The following is a 20270-nucleotide window of genomic DNA, read 5'->3' as shown; positions in this document are numbered from 1 at the left end:
TGATGATGAGATATACTGTACAAATTCTCATTTTAAAATTTCACTCCCTTTTTAGTTCCCCTTAAGTGGAGTTTCCAAAAACAAATCACCTATGTTTCTTTACATTTACAGGAGATTCCAAATACCACTTTTTTACGTCTGTAACATTTTACGTTTCTCAGGTATGCTGTAGATATAATCTTTCAAAAACCGGGCGAGTTGGCCGTGCGCGTTGAGGCGCGCCGCTGTGAGCTTGCATCCGGGAGATAGTAGGTTCGAATCCCACTATCGGCAGCCCTGAAGATGGTTTTCCGTGGTTTCCCATTTTCACACCAGGCAAATGCTGGGGCTGTACCTTAATTAAGGCCACGGCCACTTCCTTCCAACTCCTAGGCCTTTCCTATCCCATCGTCGCCATAAGACCTATCTGTGTCGGAGCGACGTAAAGCCCTAGCAAAAAAAAAAAATCTTTCAAAAAATTTACCCCAATTTGTCACTCCTGTTTAACCGCCATTAATTGGATTTTCCAAAAACAAAAAAACAAAAAACAAAACAAAACACGTGTTTCTTTATTTTTAAAGAAGATCCCATATACAAATTTTCAGTTCTGTAATATCTTCAGTGTCTGAGATATATGTATTCTCATTAAAGGCATTCAACCCATTATTCACCGTTTTACACCCCTCCTGTTGGGATTTACAGAACACAAAAAAATACGTGTTCATTTATTTTTAAAGCAGATTCTAAATATCAATTTTTACATGTGCAGACTTTTAAAGTTTTGTGATAAAGATACAGACATTTTAAAAATTCACCCCCTTTTCACCCCCCATTAACTGGATTTTCCAAAAACAAAAAATACGTATTTCTTTATTTTTAAAGGAGATCCCAAACACCAATTTTCAGTTCTGTAATATCTTCAGTTTCTGAGATATATGTATCCTCATTAAAGGCATTCAACCCGTTTTTCACCCCTTTTCATCCCTCCTATTAGGATTTTCCGAAAACAAAAAAATACGTGTTTCTTTATTTTTAATGAAGATTCTAAAAACCAATTTTTACATCTGTAAACTTTCAAAATTTTGAGTTATAGATACACTCATTTTAAAAATTCACCTCCCTTTTCACCCTCCCATTAATTGGATTTTCCGAAAACAAAAAAATACGTGTTTCTTTATTTTTAAAGGAGATCAAAAGTACAAATTTTCAGGTCTGTAATATGTTCAGTTTCTGAGATATGAGTACCGGTATCCTGATTAAAGGCATTCAACCCCTTTTTCACCCTTTTTCACCCCTCCTATTGGGATTTTCTGAAAACAGAAAAATACGTATTTCCTTATTTTTAAGGAAGATTCTAAATGCCAATTTTTACATCTGTAAACTTTTAAAGTTTTGAGATATAGATACACTCATTTTAAAATTTCACCCCCCCCTTTTTCACCCCCTTAGCGACGGAATATCCAAAAATCCTCTCTTAGCGAGCACCTACATGTTAATATGAATGTATCCCCAAAATTTCATTTCTGTATGTCCAGTAGTTTTGGCTCGGCGATGATGAATCTGTCAGGACAATTTATATATATAGATATATAGATTAGCCTATGACAAGGGAATTATGTGCACTAATTACACAATGAGAAAAAGTATGACTGCACATTAGGCATTCGTATGGTATGGTAGCTGGATACCCAGCTTCTCATTCACTGCACTGCTCTGCCGCTGGCAATATTGTAATTACGTACTTGGATAAGCCCGAAGCTGACACACTGTTATAATGTACGAAGGAATCAGCGTCAAACTTTGTATATTGTACCTCATCCCACCGTAATTTAAATAAAAAAGGCTATAATTTAACATACTGTAATTGTGAATATCGTGATCACGGCCTAAGGACCTCCAGTTATACGTGATATCCGAACCACAGGGACGTGAGTGTTAACTTCAAAAATCTCTCATGAACTTGGTTGCGATTCGAAACGTGGCCACCTTGGTGAGAAGGCAGTGGCGATGAAAAAGAAAAAAATAGGAATAATAATAATAATAATAATAATAATAATAATAATAATAATAATAATAATAATAATGGGTCTTAATCTGTTTACCCTCCAGGGTTGGTTATTCCCTCGGACTCAGCGAGAGATCCCACCTCTACCGCCTAAGGACAGTGTCCTGGAGCGTGAGACTTTGGGTCGGGGGATACAACTGGGAAGGAGGAACAGTACCTCGTCCAGTCAAACCTCACGTGCTATGTTAAACAGGGACCTTGTGGGGAGATGGGAAGACTGGAAGGGATAGATAAGGAAGAGGGAAGGAAGCGGCCATAGACTTAATTTTTTTTGCTAGTTCTTTTACGTTGCACCGACACACATAGGTCTTACAGCGACGATGGAACAGGGAAGGGCTATGAGTGGAAAGGAAGCGGCCGTGGCCTTAATTAAGGTACAGCCCCAGCATTTGCCTTGTGAAAATGGGAAACCACGGAAAACTATCTTCAGGGCTGCCGACAGTGGGGTTCGAACCCACTATCTCCCGAATATTGGATACTGGCCGCACTTAAGCGACTGCAGCTATCGAGCCCGGTGGCCTTAAGTTAGGTACGATCCAGGCATTTGCCTGGAGGAGAAGTGGGAAAGCATGGAAAACCACTTCGAGGATGGGTGAGATGGGAATCGAACCCACCTCTACTCAGTTGACCTCCCGAGGCTGAGTGGACACAGTTCCAGCCCTCATACCACGTTTCAAATTTCGTGGCAGAGCCAGGAATCGAACCGGGACCTCCGGGGGAGGCAGCTAATCACACTAACCACTACACCACATTGGCGGACTTCATTAGACTCACCGTACAATATGAGGGACTTCTTATCAGTCAGCACACCAGGAATTTGCTTGTTTAAGGACTAATTCTTCAATATTTGATTATGGTGATGCAGTCTATAACAACTTAAGTTATTCGCTTGTCTCTAGACTTCAACGGGCACATAATGACCATGCTCGATTCATTCCAAATGTTTCAATCCATTCCCACATTAGCCCGTTCCTCCATCAACTATCCTGATTAAGACTGGATAGGAGACATAAGCACATCTTTAAAAGTTAGATTATTAGCTAAATATTTTATTCTAAAATAGTAATATTATATTTTAAAATTGACTACACTATTTTTTTACCATAGTAACTACAGTAGAACTTCTAGAAACAGCTTCTCCATAGGGCGAGTAGCTTGTTCAGGAGATAGAAAACCTAAACGGGCATTCTGAGCCGGCTTACTTAAGGAACAGACAGTACAAGATCGAAGATACTTAAGAATATCTCCATCCACATCATTCCATATAAAATAATTTCTGATCTTATCTCGGGTCTTGAAGATGCCCAGATGACCACACATAGAGGAAACGAGGAAATATTTTAAAACCATAGGTAAAATAACAGATGGAAGAACGACCTTCAATTTATGATCGTAATGAGAACAAAGCAGCACGCTATTCTTTATTACGTATGGTGTCACTTCTTGTAAATGTCTGGTTCCATGGCTAAATGGTTAGCGTGCTGGCCTTTGGTCAAAGGGGTCCCGGTTTCGATTCCCGGCAGGGTCGGGAATGTTAACCTTAATTGGTTAATTTCGCTGGCACGGGGGCTGGGTATAGTCATCATAATTCCATCCTCATCACGACGCGCACGTTGCCTACGGGAGTCAAATAAAAAAGACCTGTATCTGGCGAGCCGAAATTCCCTCCGGACACTCCCGACACTAAAAGCCATACGCCATTTAATTTAATTTTTTTACTTCTTTTCCATCATAAATTCTTCGAATAATGCCAACCAGTTTCATCTTTACCTTGATGCTAGCACAGCCCCTGAAGCAACTCTGGTATTTCTAGAAGAACAGAATTAACAATTCTAACTTTTTCTTCTTCTACCAGATTATCAGCATCAGGGAAAAACGTAGACTCAATGAGTCAGCAGTGACATTCTCGGAACCTCTAATGTGCTTTACATAGAACGTGGAGTATAAGTGGGCCGGCGTAAGGTTGCACATGACAGCTGCGCAAAATGTTGGTAACACTGCAGTGCCCCACGAACTGATGTTGCCGCCATAACAACAGCTGATTGCACGGCACGTGAGATTTTAGAAACACGAGAGAAATGTTTTAATGCCATCGCGATGATACACGATACAAATGAAATCGACCGACAACAATCGCACTTTCAACAAACCGATTAAGTTTACAATAAAATATATCATCACACAAAATGATACGAGATAAATCTACACAAAGTTCCTATTATGGGGATGTTAGAAAATGCGGAAGAAATCGGCAGACAAGAATCTCACTTTAAATACACCAATAAATGTTACACTAATATACACCGGTGCTAACACAAAATATTTCGAGTAAAATCTATTAAATTTACGAAAATTCAGAAACGTTATTCTTCTTACTTTATTCACATTGGTCGAGGCTCTGCACCCTCCAGATCACTGCCATCACTAAAATCGCCTTCGTTGTTGTTGTTGTTGTTGTTGTTGTTGTTGTTGTTGCCGTCGTCATCATCGTCCAGGGAGATCATCAACTCCTGACAGTCACTTCCATTGCCGAGTTAATTGATGTTGCGACATGGCAAACTTTCTTTCTCCACGAAGCCGTATCCATTAGAGCAATGCCCTCCTGGAACAGTCTTTCCACTTCAGTAATTGTGAAGGACTTGTTATTTGTACGTACGTAATGTTTCACTGCACTCCATACCAACTCTGTAGGGCTGAAGTGACAGTGGTACGGCGGCAACCTAACAACCTCGTGCCCTTGTTCCTTCGCTACCTCATCGACAACATATGGCGGTGAAACCGGTTTTTTTTGTTCCACAAGTGCATATAAGGCTAATTTAGGTAGTCATACCCATATGCGCTGGGATATTTCTTACCTGCAGCCATTCCACTCACGGGCGCTCGGAGTAAGGGTCTTGTCCACTGTTACGGAGTGGTAAGGTGTATTGTCCATAACAATGACAGAGGGCCTTTGAGCTTCTTAAACCAATTTTCGTGATAATCACCGGCTTTTTCGATCGGAACATTAGACCACCTTGCACAAAACAACTGGATGAACCTGCGTGCGCTATTATTAATCTGGCGCCCTTCCCAGTCGGTTGATTACCGGAGCTTTTAGGACTGTCACCAGTCCAAGATTTAGCAATGCATTCCCCAGCATTCACCCACCTACCATCCAACCATATTACCTCGTGGAGATCTTTACCGACAAGTTTATTTAGAAAAATACTCCTAGCCATCACGATGTACGACTTTTAAAGCAGCAGGTTTCTTCCGTTCAGTTTTTTATATCTTAAACCTAAGGCTCTGAGTACCGATTTTAAGGAAAGTTTACCCCCAGAGAAAAGCTTTTCCTGTTTAAGGGACACTAGTAATTTTGCCACGATAGGGTATTCCTTCCTGCTGTAATAATCGTGCACGTGTCTCCGTATTGCATCAGCCTGAAAAGAATCAATTCCTGTTATAGGAGATGGCTTAAATCGTTTCTTTCCTGGAGTGCTAAGAAACAAGTCCCCATTATCAGCCCCGTTTCCGCTAACTGCCAGGTTCCCCAGTCCCTCTTTCCTTCAGTGTCTGGAGGAGAACACCTTTCTGAATAACAGTACGCTTTGAAAGCCCTAATGTTTGACTTGTGCGTTCCACGACTTGATCTGCAGGAACACAGGGACGATCATGCAAGCGTACGAATCCCCTCTCCCTCTCGTAAAACTCACGAGTTCTCCACACTAATTCACATGCCTGACAATTGAGGGGCACTCTTCGGCGCAAAGGATTATCACGTCGCGATTTATCACTATGTTGTCGTTTCCATGATATCGCACTGCACTAGTTACAAAAAAATTGCAGTTATCTAGAAAATAAACACCACTTTCATCAACACGCGAATCACACCTGACCACGTGCTAGCGACGACAGACAAGCGGTAACACTTCAATACGGAAGTCAAGGTAGTTATAGATGGCACCATCATATTATTTTATAGCCATATTGCCAACAACAAACAAATGAAAATTTTTCATCTTTATTTTACAGCTATTAGGGGCCGATGACCTTCGATGTTAGGCCCCTTAAAACAACAAGCATCATCATCATCATCATCATCATCATCATCATCATCATCATCTTGCAGCTCGCTTAAACATCACATTTTAAAATGCTCATATTTTTGTAAGTGCTGTAAATAAAAGATTACGCACTATACGAAATTAAATACGAACGAATATGTATAAAATATCTTACCGTATCTGACATAAAATGTAGTGGATTGGTTGTTCTGACTGACGGGTGACGTTCTTCAATTATTTTTGTGGTAGTGCCAACATGAACTATAACTGTCAAGTGCAACCTTGTACCGGCCCACCTATAATTGTCGATCCTGATCGTACTAAATCTACAAGAGAGTTTACTCGTATGGCCCTAAGAGCGAGCCTACCAGACGAGCGAGGCTTCTGCAAAACACAAGAGAGAACCTGATTATCTATCTTAAGTTTGAACTCATAATGCTTGAGGTAAAAATGAATTTTGCCAGAGCGAACAAAACGGCATTCGGTTCAAGCTCGTGCACAGAGAACTTAGCTTCCGTAGACGTTAATGTCCTTGACGCGTAAGGCACTTGACGGCCCCCTAACTCTGTTTCTTTGAGAAGGGAACCAACAACAGCACACCCAGAACGTTTGGAGTAATCCGGAATAGTTAGGGTAGGAGGGTTAGCAATAACAGGCTTTAAATCGTCAAAAGCAATTTGCTGTTCATATACCCAAATAAACATAACTCCTTTCTTCCGAAGAGACTTCAATTGAATAACCCTCTGAGCAAAATATGGCACGAACTTTCTAAAGTAAGTTACACATCCCAATGAAACGGGAGCAGCTTTGACGTTACGGGGGGGGGGGGAAGTTCTCTTATAGATTTAGTACGATAAGGATAGATAATTACTCCACGAGATGACACCATATGTCCCAAGAACGAAATCTGCGGTCTAGCAAAGGTGACATCGGTAGATTCAACGGTTAAACCTTCCTCTTCCAGACGGAGAAATCTTCCCGGAGATGATCGACATGTTGATCATAATCCTCACTAAATTCAATTAAATCATCCAAGTAATTAATCCCAAACTTAAACTTGATGTCTTAAAGAATGTTTTCCAACAAACGGTTTAACACGGAACCACCCACAGTGAACTCATAAGGAACGCGCGTGAATGAATAAAGATTCCAATTGGTTGCGAACGCTGCTAAAAGCTTAGATTCTTCATTAAGAGGTACTTTGTAGTATGCCTGATCTAGAATCTAATGAAGTTAAGACTTTGGCATTACTGAACCATACAAAACACGACTGTAAATCGGGCTATGAGACAAATTCAATAACATTCTTGTTAAGACCTCGATAATCTATGACAGGACGAAATCCATCTTGTGGTTTAGGAACCAGAAATAATAGTGACGAATAGGCAGATGTTCGAATGACACCTTGATCTAACATAGTCTGGAGTTGCTTCCTGAAGAATGGTTTTGCTAGTGGCTTTACGTCTCATCGATACAGATAGGTCTTATGGCGACGATGGGATAGGAAATGCCCAGGAGTTGGAAGGAAGTGGCCATGGACTTAATTGTTGATTGATGATTGAGGCTTGTTGTTTAAGGGGCCTAACATATAGGTCATAGGCCCCTAATGGTACGAAATGAGACGAAATACAATGACAAATAAAAACCCAAAATCCTCCACTGACCACAATTCAAAACGTGAGGACGAAGAATGAAAGGATTGATGGATATGAATTTAAAACGATCAGTGGAACCGACCCACAGTGCCTCACATGCACAGAATCCGGCGTAAAACAATAGTGTTACTGTCCAAGGAACTGCTTCTATAGAACGATACTGAATCGATGATGCTTGTAGTCGAAAGGAGTCCAAAAGCCAAGTCATCGGACCCTCATAATGGTACTTATCGCTAGAAAATTAGAACCATGGTATTTGTCATGTTGCGGTACTATTCAAGTGTAGCGTAGACTCGCGGTATTCCACACATTGTGGTACTACTCACAGGTGATGAAATTCGCACATGTATTACAAACCTACTGTGTTCCGCACATTGTGGCGCCGTTGACAGGCAACGCAAACCTATGGTGTTCATCACCTAAGTGTACTAACCACAGGGACTCGTACTATCCTGTGGTGTTCCTCATCTAGTGGGTACTAATCATACGCAAGCCAGAACCATGGGTTCCGTCATCCCATGGTGTCGCTCATATAGTGCTACTAATCACAGGTACTGTAAAAGCCGTCACGCTCTCGTTTACTACTGATCACAAACCTATTTGGTACCTAACATAGTGGTACTACGCGCAAGTAAAAACGACCCATGGTGTTCCCCACGTGGTGGTACTAATCACGAGGAGTTTCATGGTTCTAATATAATCATCCCTATGTCGCCCCTTTTAGTCGCCTCTTACGACAGGCAGGGCATACCGTGGGTGTATTCTTCGTCTGCGTCCCCCACCCACAGGGGGTGGGCCTTAATTAAGGTACAGCCCCAGCATTTGCCTGGTGTGAAAATGGGGAACCACGGGAAACCATCTTTAGGGCTGCCAACAGTGGGACTCGAACCCACTATCTCCCTTATGCAAGCTCACAGCCACGCGCCCCTAACCGCACGACCAACTCGCCCGGTAGACTGGTTTTGGGCGGGGCTAACCGATACCGCGGTGATTTTTTTTTGCTATGTGCTTTACGTCGCACCGACACAGATAGGTCTTATGGCGACGATGGAATAGGGAAGGCCTAGGAGTGGGAAGGAAGTGGCCGTGGCCTTCATTCAGGTACAGCCGCGGTGATTTAACCGGGGACTGACTGGTAACTTCAATTTTGTACTCGAGGAGGTTTGTTAACAGCCGGACCCGTGGTGTAGGGGTAGCGTGCTTGCCTCTTACCCGGAGGCCCCGGATTCGATTCCCGGCCAGGACAGGGATTTTACTTGCATCTGAAGGCTGTAACTTTTTCGTAGCTTAGAAATTCTTCTTTCACCAATATGAATACTCCCCTCCTACCGTTCCTAACCTCCCCTTTCGATAAATATTATAGTTGCGTCAGAATATTTTCGGTTCCATAATATAACTTCTCAGTCATAATTTAATTCCTATTACAATATCTGGTGAAAAATGAAATGGCGTTTGGCGTTTAGTGCCGAGAGTGTCCGAGGACATGTTCGGCTAGCCAGGTGCAGGTCTTTCGATTTGACTCCCGTAGGTGACCTGCGTGTCGTGATGAGGATGACATGATGATGAAGACGACACATACACCTAGCCCCCGTGCCAGAGAAATTAACCAATGATGGTTAAAATTCCTGACCCTGTCGGGAATCGAACCCGGACCCCTGTGACCAAAGGCCAGCGCGCTAACCATTTAGCCATGGAGCTGGACAAAATATCTGGTAAATACACTGACTGACAGAGCAAATGCAACACCAAGGAGGAGTGGTTCGAAAGGGATGAAAGTTGGTGAAAAAACAGAGACGGCACGGACAAATAATTTATGTTTATTTCAAACCGATATGCAGGTTACACAATGCGCACGGCATCGACTAAGTAGGATGTAGGACCACCGCGAGCGGCGATGCACGCAGAAACACGTCGAGGTACAGAGTCAATAAGAGTGCGGATGGTGTCCTGAGGGATGGTTCTCCATTCTCTGTCAACCATTTGCCACAGTTGGTCGTCCGTACGAGGCTGGGGCAGAGTTTGCAAACGGCGTCCAATGAGATCCCACACGTGTTCGATTGGTGAGAGATCCGGAGAGTACGCTGGCCACGGAAGCATCTGTACACCTCGTAGAGCCTGTTGGGAGATGCGAGCAGTGTGTGGGCGGGCATTATCCTGCTGAAACAGAGCATTGGGCAGCCCCTGAAGGTACGGGAGTGCCACCGGCCGCAGCACATGCTGCACGTAGCGGTGGGCATTTAACGTGCCTTGAATACGCACTAGAGGTGACGTGGAATCATACGCAATAGCGCCCCAAACCATGATGCCGCGTTGTCTAGCGGTAGGGCGCTCCACAGTTACTGTCGGATTTGACCGTTCTCCACGCCGACGCCACACTCGTCTGCGGTGACTATCACTGACAGAACAGAAGCGTGACTCATCGGAGAACACGACGTTCCGCCATTCCCTCATCCAAGTCGCTCTAGCCCGGCACCATGCCAGGCGTGCACGTCTATGCTGTGGAGTCAATGGTAGTCTTCTGAGCGGACGCCGGGAGTGCAGGCCTCCTTCAACCAATCGACGGGAAATTGTTCTGGTCGATATTGGAACAGCCAGGGTGTCTTGCACATGCTGAAGAATGGCGGTTGACGTGGCGTGCGGGGCTGCCACCGCTTGGCGGCGGATGCGCCGATCCTCGCGTGCTGACGTAACTCGGGCTGCGCCTGGACCCCTCGCACGTGCCACATGTCCCTGCGCCAACCATCTTCGCCACAGGCCCTGCACCGTGGACACATCCCTATGGGTATCGGCTGCGATTTGACGAAGCGACCAACCTGCCCTTCTCAGCCCGATCACCATACCCCTCGTAAAGTCGTCTGTCTGCTGGAAATGCCTCCGTTGACGGCGGCCTGGCATTCTTAGCTATACACGTGTCCTGTGGCACACGACACGTTCTACAATGACTGTCGGCTGAGAAATCACTGTACGAAGTGGGCCATTCGCCTACGCCGTGTCCCATTTTTCGTTCGCTACGTGCGCAGCACAGCGGCGCATTTCACATCATGAGCATACCTCAGTGACGTCAGTCTACCCTGCAATTGGCATAAAGTTCTGACCACTCCTTCTTGGTGTTGCATTTGCTCTGTCAGTCAGTGTACATAGGTCTATCTATAAAATTACTTAATTCTATTCCTTCTTTACAATATTTCTACAGTTTTAACACTAAGAATTTTATGTCAACCTTACTTGACTTCCTGCTCCTTATACTGTCGTCACAGCTCCCTAGTGCATTCCGTTTCCCTGAATGTACCTCCCTATAATTCTTCTAAACAAACCCCCTAAATTATAGTAACCATTGTGGTTCAAGTGAGGACCGTCTAAATGGAGATCCCTATCTCCTGCACACCCGTTAGGATCAACAAATCTCACTCCTAATTTCCCACATACACATGCAACAGTCACATTTAAATCCCCAATCACACTCCAGTCAGTATCCCAGTATCACAGTATTTATTGCGAATCATATTTTCGTTCCTGCATCACGTCCTCTTCACTGTAGATATAACCACAAATTACTTCACTTGTTAAATAAATTATGTTTGGTGAATGATTTCTTGCTGAAATGGCGTGGGAGATATTGGTTATCAAATCAGTTAAATTTATGTTCATAGGTATTCTTTTATTAATGATGATTGATTCCAATAGGGATTTTCTATTGTAACTGTTAGTCTAAGTCCAGACTGAAAAGAGCTGAGATACGACCCATGTTTTAGGCCCTGGCTCCTGGTCGGGAGAATCTGGTGTTCGCACCCTTCGGGCTGGCCACGAACGTTGCCATGATGCTGGAGGCAGCAGACAGCAATACTGCCCGCGAGATCCTCACAGCTTTTAACATCGCGGCCGACGGCAGAGAGGAACTTCGCATTGGATTCAAAGCATATTTTGACACTTTCGAGGTAAGAGTGTTTCACGTTCTTTTTTAATTTACAAATCTTTCCTCAGTTGAAAGTTGCCACAATGGACAAAGTATCACGAAACAAGTGAAATTACAATTTTGGTTTACAATAATTTTGTTGATTACATTATTCTCATAATGTCTTTAATCTATAAGAGTTTATAACACGTAATACTGAAATGAAATGGCGTATGGCTTTTAGTGCCGGGAGTGTCCGAGGACATGTTCGACTCGCCAGGTGCAGGTCTTTTGATGTGACGTCCGTAGGCGACCTGCGCGTCGTGATGAGGATGAAATGATGATGAAGACGACACACCCAGCCCCCGTGCCGGTGAAATTAACCAATGATGGTTAAAATTCCCGACCCTGCCGAGAATCGAACCCGGGACCCCTGTGACCAAAGGCCATCACGCTAACCATTAGCCATAGAGCCGGACACACGTAATAATGATTTCTCAGTGACGAAAAGGAACCTCGTAAAGCTGACAAAGACATAGTATGTAGTTCCGGAACCTCTAATTTAATCTGCTTCCAAAAATTCACAATGAATTGAAATTCTAGTAAGAGTTAATGCAAGAGGGAAAAATGTGTGATTAAAAGAACCAACTAAAGTTAGTTTTAGTTCAGTATAGGAGAATAGGAATGCAAGAAATGTTAATCGAAGATAATAAAATAGTGTCACGAGGGTTATAATTACCATAATGGTTACGATAAATTGATAATTTAAATCATTTAAGGTTTGAATAATCAATCATTTAGGTAAGAACCCTAGAAAGGGTGGTAATCCACCGAGAGAAAGTAGAAGGAGGAATAAGCAAGATTTTGTAATCTGGTTATTGATTACTGTTAGGAAGTTTTGATTAATATGGTAAATGTGATGCACATTAAAATGATAGACAAGGTGAGGAATGAATAGATAGTGAAATATAGTTCTCACAGGTTTTCTCCTACTACTATGGCGGCAATTATCCAACCGATGTGATTAATAGAAGAATAAGCTATTAATTTGCGTAAGGAAAATAAAAATGTATTTTTATAATAAATTATGGTCGGTTCATATATAAACTTTTTTTGCTATCAATGACTTCTGGCTGGTCTGTGGAGATTTCAAACCGAAATGTGGGGTCTGTTATATTATATCACACACCTTCTGGTTCCTTGTAGGCTATGACGTCAGTTCTCCTACTGCTACCGTTATCAGCAATTATGTAATGACTGTTAAGTCTTCAAAAATTCCAAGAAGCACCACCAAAATTTATGCTGTTAGAGGGAAACTGCAAAAACCAAAGGTGGGTCCATAATGTGGCGTATGAAATATGCTGAGGAGTGAGGTAGTTCGCGTAGCTTTCCTCATTGGACCAGAAAGTGCTATTTCAGTACGAGTGGTCCTATGACTTGCACCTTTCATATCACTCAGACTATTATTACTTGGCACCACCCACACCTCAGCAGATTCCATACTTTCACAGCCATAAACGACGCCGAGACTTTATTTTGCTCTTACGTGTGCCAAGATACAGATGCAAGATACCGCACCCGTGAAGAAACAACAAGAAGCTAAAATGTGACGTAGAACTAGGAAAATGTGGTTTTTAAGTTTCAATACCATTGTTCTACTTTATATTTCTTTTATTTTACTGTGCTTAACCCTCTGGCTAAAAAAAGGACTGCGGCATATTTCATAGGTGTAGTTACTGTACTTGTAGCTAAATCAGTCGGCATTTCCATTTACTCAACTTAATCATTCATGATTCTATTTCGAAAATACAGCAATCTGAAACGTCTAAATATTTAATGACATGGAGAAGAAGTATTCGATCCTATTAGCATATTAAATCTAGACATTATGTTTAATAACAATTAGGGCCCAGATTTGTATGTACTATCAAAGTGCAAAATGTGTACATAAAAATGTAGTGGATATCAGTGGGATATGTAATCAAATATGTACTTCTTCTCCTTCTTCATCTGTCGGTTCTTCCCTCGGACTCAGCGAGGGATCCCACCGGCGTCCTGGAGCTTCAGGCTCTGGGTCGGAGTGTACAACTGGGGAGAATGACCAGTACCTAGCCCAGGCGGCCTCATCTGTTATGCTGAATAGGGGCCTTGTGGAAGGATGGGAAGATTGGAAGGGACAGGCAAGGAAGAGGGAAGGAAGCGTCCGTGGCCTTAAGTTAGGTATCATCCCGGCATTTGCCTGGAGGAGAAGTGGGAAACCACGGAAAACCATTTCGAGGATGAGTGAGGTGGGAATCAAACCCACCTCTACTTAGTTGACCTTCCGAGGCTGAGTGGACCCCGTTCCAGCCCTCGTACCACTTTTGAAATTTCGTGGCAGAGCCGGGAATCGAACCCGGGCCTCCGGGGGTGCCAGCTAATCACCTAACCACTACACCACAGAAGCGGACCAAATATGTACTATTAATGAAATATGTCGTAGTATTATTGCATTAAATTTAGAAAACAATTCGTGTATTCATTTTATTATGACTTGTGGTTAAGGTGTGAGACCATTACATTATTTTAAAAACTCCATATTTTACGACAAAGTTATCGTTATTGCTTCAGATAAATTACATAGTCTGCTGTTCTCTAATTTTGACAGTAAATTTACTTATTAAATTAATGGCATAAGACAAATACTACATACATTAAAAAAGAATGCCATGCATTGTAAATCGCGGAGTGTATATCCAACCCTTGTCGCGTTTCTCTACGGGGTCGTGCATGAAGTGAGACGAATCATGGTAGCGAGTTTTTTAAGACCGGATGCCCTTCCTGACGCGAACTTCATCAAAGGAGTTAATGAGATGAAATGAATGACGTAGCATTATAGTAGGAAAGGAGGGGGTGAAATCCAGTGCGGCACATAGTCTACTCCTGTTGAATAGCACCAAGGGGTCTGTTTAAGGCTTTACATCCCCATCCCACGAACGAATCACCATCAACATCATCATTTGCCCTCATTCCGTATAAACATTGCGAGGTTTGGAATTGAATCCAGGCTTCTGACACGCAATCTAGTGGTTAGAAATTGCGTATCACCACCTCTTCTGCCCTGCCGGCCAATATTCTATTGGTGAAACATTTCTTGACCAACATGACTCGAACCGGCTAACCATAGGTAGACTTGAAGCCTTAACGTTCATGGCCACGCGGTGGGTTGCACTGTAAATCGAGGAGTATTTTACACAATTTATTGTTGTAGCTAATTCCCCTTTTGTCCTCATGCCATGGAAATGAAATAAAGAAGCGTTACTAAATAATAATTGTTTATATGTACAAACATTTTACTTTCTTCACATAATATGTCAAATACAACATGTGACAATAAGATTTGGTGAAGAGTCCTGTACTATCAACATAGATGAACAATGCACGACAGTGACCTTCCTGTCCTTCGAAATAGTCCCCTCCCATAACTATGCACTGCTGAGATCGGCGATACATGTCCTGGAAACTTTGCAAGAAGGCTTCCTTTGGGATGGTCTTCAAAAACCTCGTCACATTTCGTTGGATGTGAGGAATATCGTCAAATCTCTTTCCTTTCAAAGCGAGTTTGATGCGTGACTTTTCGGCTCTGACCTTTTTCAGACGAGGGGATCCCGGAGAACGCCATTCAGTGTGTTGCCGTTTCGTTTCAGGGTCGTACCTGAGACACCAGGTTCCTTCCTCAGTGAAGCTCAGCTTGTAGGATTTCAGCAAGATATAGCAGATATCCTGGATTCAGGAGGCCAAATGGACTGTATTGCGATTGACCTATCTAAGGCATTTGATAGGGTAGATCATGGAAGACTACTGACAAAAATGAGTGCTATTGGACTAGAAAAAAGAGTGACTGAAAAGGGTGGCTATATTTCTAGAAAATAGAACTCAGAGAATTAGAGTAGGCGAAGCTTTATCTGTCCCTGTAATAATTAAGAGGGGAATTCCTCAAGGCAGTATTATTGGACCTTTATGTTTTCTTATATATATATATATCAATGATATGTGTAAAGAAGTGGAATCAGAGATAAGGCTGTTTGCAGATGATGTTATTTTGTACAGAGTAATAAATAAGTTACAAGATAGTGAGCGGCTGCAGGGTGAACTCGATAGTGTTGTGAGATGTACGGTGGGCAATGGTATGATGATAAACGGGGTTAAAAGTCAGGTTGTGAGTTTCACAAATAGTAAAAGTCCTCTCAGTTTTAATTACTGTGTTGATGGGGTGAAAGTTCCTTTTGGGGATCATTGTAAGTACCTAGGTGTTAATATAAGAAAAGACCTTCATTGGCGTAATCACGTAAATATGATTGTTAATAAAGGGTACAGATCTCTGCACATGGTTATGAGGGTACTTAGGGGTTGTAGTAAGGATGTAAAGGAGAGGGCATATAATTCTCTGGTAAGACCCCAACTAGAGTATGGTTCCAGTGTGTGTGACCCTCACCAGGATTACTTGATTCAAGAACTGGAAAAAATCCAAAGAAAAGCAGCTCGATTTGTTCTGGATGATTTCCGACAAAAGAGTAGCGTTACAAAAATGTTGCAAAGTTTGGACTGGGAAGACTTGGGAGAAAGGAGAGAGCTGCTCGATTAAGTGGTATGTTCCGAGCTCTCAGTGGAGAGATGGCGTGGGAGGACATCAGTAGACGAATAAGTTTGAGTGGTGTCTTTAAAAGTAGGAAATATCACAATATGAAGATAAAGTTGGAATTCAAGAGGACAAATTGAGGCAAATATTCGTTTATAGGAAGGGGAGTTAGGGATTGGAATAACTTACCAGGGAAAACGTTCAATAATTTTCCAATTTCTTTGCGATCATTTAAGAAAAGGCTAGGAAAACAACAGATAGGGAATCTGCCACCTGGGCGCCTGCCCTAAATGCAGATCAGTAGTGATTGATTGATTGATTGATTGATTGATTGATTGATTGATTGATTGATTGATTGATTGATTGATTGATTGATTGAATACATTTCAAGAAATTTGGTGTCGCATCCGCCGTTTCGACAAAATCCTGTGAAGCCTCTAAACGTGCCTGCTTCTGATCGTCAGTCAAGTGATGTGCCACAAGACGAGAACACGTTTCCCTCTACCCTAACTTCTGGGTAACGATTTGTCGCACGGATTCACGGTTAATCTGCAGTTCATCCGCTATCATGCGCACAGTTAATCGCCGATCGTTCGTGATTAATGTCCTCACCTTCTCAGTGTTTTCGTCACAGACGGCGGTCGCCGGTCTTCCGTTACGGGGGTTGTCGGAAACACTTTCCCGGCCTGTTAATTTTAAATACTATTTTCAGAAATTTAGTGAACAGGGAAATTCGCACAACACTACAGCACTGTGCAAAATCATTGTTGCATTATGTAATTATATTACTTTCTGTTTAGTGAATAACAGGAATTTTACATTTTTTAAACAATGGAAAGACTGTCATTCCCATCCAAGGAATTGTAAATCGTAGCTTGTACGCTTAAACCCTGTGAATGAAATCCACAGCCTGTTTCCAGTCATTTAACCAGGTCAGGAATGGAATGAATGATGAAGCACTTATCTAGTGGCGAGGATAGGAAATGTGCTGGCTGCCGAAGCCTGTCGCACTCCTCTGGGGCAATGATAAATGACTGACAGATGAAATGAAATGATATTGGAGAGTGTTGCTGGAATGAAAGATGACGGGGAAAACCGGAGTATCCGGAGATAAACATGTCCTGCCTCCGCTTTGTCCAACACAAATCTCACATGGAGATTTGAACCGCGCTTAACCATGTACCTTTGTAAATTGTAACTTAAAAAAAACGTGTAACGTGTCAGTTTTCTTTGAATGAATAGACATAAGAAAGCTAACTGTTACCCGCGGCTTTGGTTGGGTGGATTTCGTAACTTGATAAAAGTAATCGTTCGTTACTACTCCACTAAGACCTTTTATGAAAATTCCTGAGTTTCATTTACCCCAGTACCTCTTTGCAACACGTTTGTGGTATTGCCTTCTGGGACTAAGATGACCTGGCTACTGACAGAGCTAACTCTGGATCATGCGACATACAACTTTACATGTGAGAAACAGCCCTCTCCCAAGTCGAAAATATAAAAAATACGTGTCTTTAAAGGAGATTCCAAATACCGATTTCCACGTCTGTAACATCTGCAGTTTTTGAGATATAATTATCCCCATAAAAAATTATTCAACCCCTTTTTCGGCCCCTCCCACTACCCTTTAAATGGATTTTACGAAAACAATTTCTTTTGAGGCATAAGTAGGTATCTCCATAAAAATAATTAAACTCCATTTCATTTGTTTTCACCCCCACCCCTTAAGTGGATTTTCCCAAACAAAAAGTACGTGTTTCTTTATTTTTAAACGCAGCTGTGAGCTAGCATCCAGGAGATAGTGGGTTCGAAACCCACTGTCGGCAGACCTGAAGATGGTTTTCCGTGATTTCCCATTTCACACCAGGCAAATTCTGGGGCTGTACCTCAATTAAGGCCATGGCTGCTTCCTTCCCACTCCTAGGCCTTTATATCCCATCGTCGCCATAAGACCTATCTGTGTCGGTGCGACTTTAAGCCAATTGTAAAAAAAAATTAAAATAAAGGAGATTCCAAATACCAACTTTCACGTTTGTAACATCTTCAGTTATTGAGATATAAGTATCCTCATAAAAAATAATTCGATCTTTTTCAGTTCTTTTCATCCCCGCCCTCCCCCTTAAAGTAGATATTCCGACAACAAAAATATACGGGTTTCTATATTTTTGAAGGAGATTTCAAATACAAAAAATCACGTCTGTAACAACAGTTTTTAAAATATAAGTATCCTCATAAAGATAATTCAACCCCCTTTTCACTCCCCCCCCCCCGTTTCCGCTTAAGTGGATCTTTCGAAAACATAAATATACGTACTTCTTTATTTTAAAAGGGGGTTCATTTATCATTTTTCACGACTGTAACATCTTCAGTTTTTGAGATATAAGTATCCTCAAAAATAATTCAACTCTTTTTTTCACTTACTTTTATCAACTCCCTTAAGTGGATTTTCCGAAAACAAATTATCCATGTTTCTTTACATTTACAGGAGATTCCAAACACCAATTTTCACCTCTGTAACACGTTACGTTTTTGAGATATACTCTAGATATGCTCATTTTAAAAATTCACCCCATTTGTCACTCCTTTTCATCACCCAGTATGTGGATATTCCAAAAACAAACAGAAAACTTTTTTAAAGGCGATTCCAAATACCAATTTCCACGTCTGTAACATTTTCATTTTTTTGAGATATAAGTGTCCTCATGAACATAATTCAACTGATTTTTCACTTCCTTTCACCCCCGTTAAATGTCTTTTCCGAAAACAAAAGGTACATGTTCCTGTATTTTTAAATGATTTCCAAGTACCAAGTTTCTTGTCTGTAACATGTTAAGTTCTTGACATATTCCGTAGATATACCGGCACTCATTTAAAAAATTCACCCGCTTTTTCAATTCTTTTCAGTCCCTTAAGTGGATTGTCCGAAAACCAAAAAATACGTGTTTCATTATTTTTAAAGGAGATTCCAAATACAGTACCAGTTTTCATGTCTGTACGTCTGTAACACCTTCAGTTTTTGAGATATAAGTACTCTCATAAAAATAATTCAACTCTTCCTTAACTTCTTTCCACACCTCTGCCCCTTAAGTGGACTTACCGAAAAAAAAAAACTACGTGTTTCTTTATTTTAAAGGAAATTCATAATATCAACTTTCACGTCTGAAACAGCTTCAGTTTTAATGATATCAGTATCCTCATGAACATAATTCAACTCCTTCTATACTTATTTTCAAACCCCCTTAAGTCGATTTTCCGAAAACCAAAAAAAATACGTGTTTCTTTATTTTTAAAGGAGATTCCAAATACCAATTTTTACGTCTGAGATATAGGTACCGTCATCCAAAGAAATCAACTAATATTTCAATTCATTCACGCTCCCCTTCCCCTACCAAGTGGATTTTCTGAAGACAAACGAACATGTATTTGAATACCTGCCGGCAAAAACGTTGTAACCCTCAAAATGCAAATTTCTGCATCCACACGACCCGTGGCGAAATTTAAACAAAAGAAAAAAAGGCGCTTAACGGTCAAGATTGCCAACATAACTTCCTACATGCCTCACTCTGACAGCATACATCGTTTATGCACGGAAACCCAGCATTCTAGAAAAGTGAGGGTTACAACGTTTTTGCCGGCAGGTATTCATTTCTTTACTTTGAAAGAAGATTCCAAATACAGATTTTCATGTCTGTAACATTTTAAGTTTTTGTGATGTAATTATCCTCATAAAAAGGATTCAACTCCTTTTTCGCCCACCTTCCCCTCACCCCGCCCCTTAATTTGATTCCCCCCCAAAATGCGTGTTTTCTTTATTTTTAAAGGAGATTCCAAATACCAACTTTCACGTCTGAAACCTTCAGTTTTTGAGATATAAGTTTCTCCATAAGAATATTTCCATTTCCTGACTTCCTTTCACCCTCCCCCTTAAGTGAATTTTCCGAAAACAAAAAATACTAAACTCCTTTTTCACCCCCCCTCCCAAGTTGATTTCCCCCCAAAATGCGTGTTTATTTATTTT

The 20270-nt window shown here is 41.6% G+C and overlaps 1 protein-coding gene across 1 annotated transcript in view; it reads left to right on the top strand.

Annotated features, from left to right (window-relative positions):
• LOC136863672 (serpin B8) overlaps positions 1-20270 on the top strand; it is a 161670-nt gene that overhangs the window by 82243 nt on the left and 59157 nt on the right. The window contains exon 2 of the mRNA XM_067140035.2: positions 11495-11677. Coding sequence (XP_066996136.2) covers positions 11495-11677 — 183 coding nt within the window. The remainder of the gene's footprint in view (positions 1-11494; positions 11678-20270) is intronic.

Source organism: Anabrus simplex, chromosome 2 (genome assembly GCF_040414725.1).
Source record: "Anabrus simplex isolate iqAnaSimp1 chromosome 2, ASM4041472v1, whole genome shotgun sequence".
NCBI lineage: Eukaryota > Metazoa > Arthropoda > Insecta > Orthoptera > Tettigoniidae > Anabrus > Anabrus simplex.
This window is presented reverse-complemented; position numbering and strand designations above follow the sequence as displayed.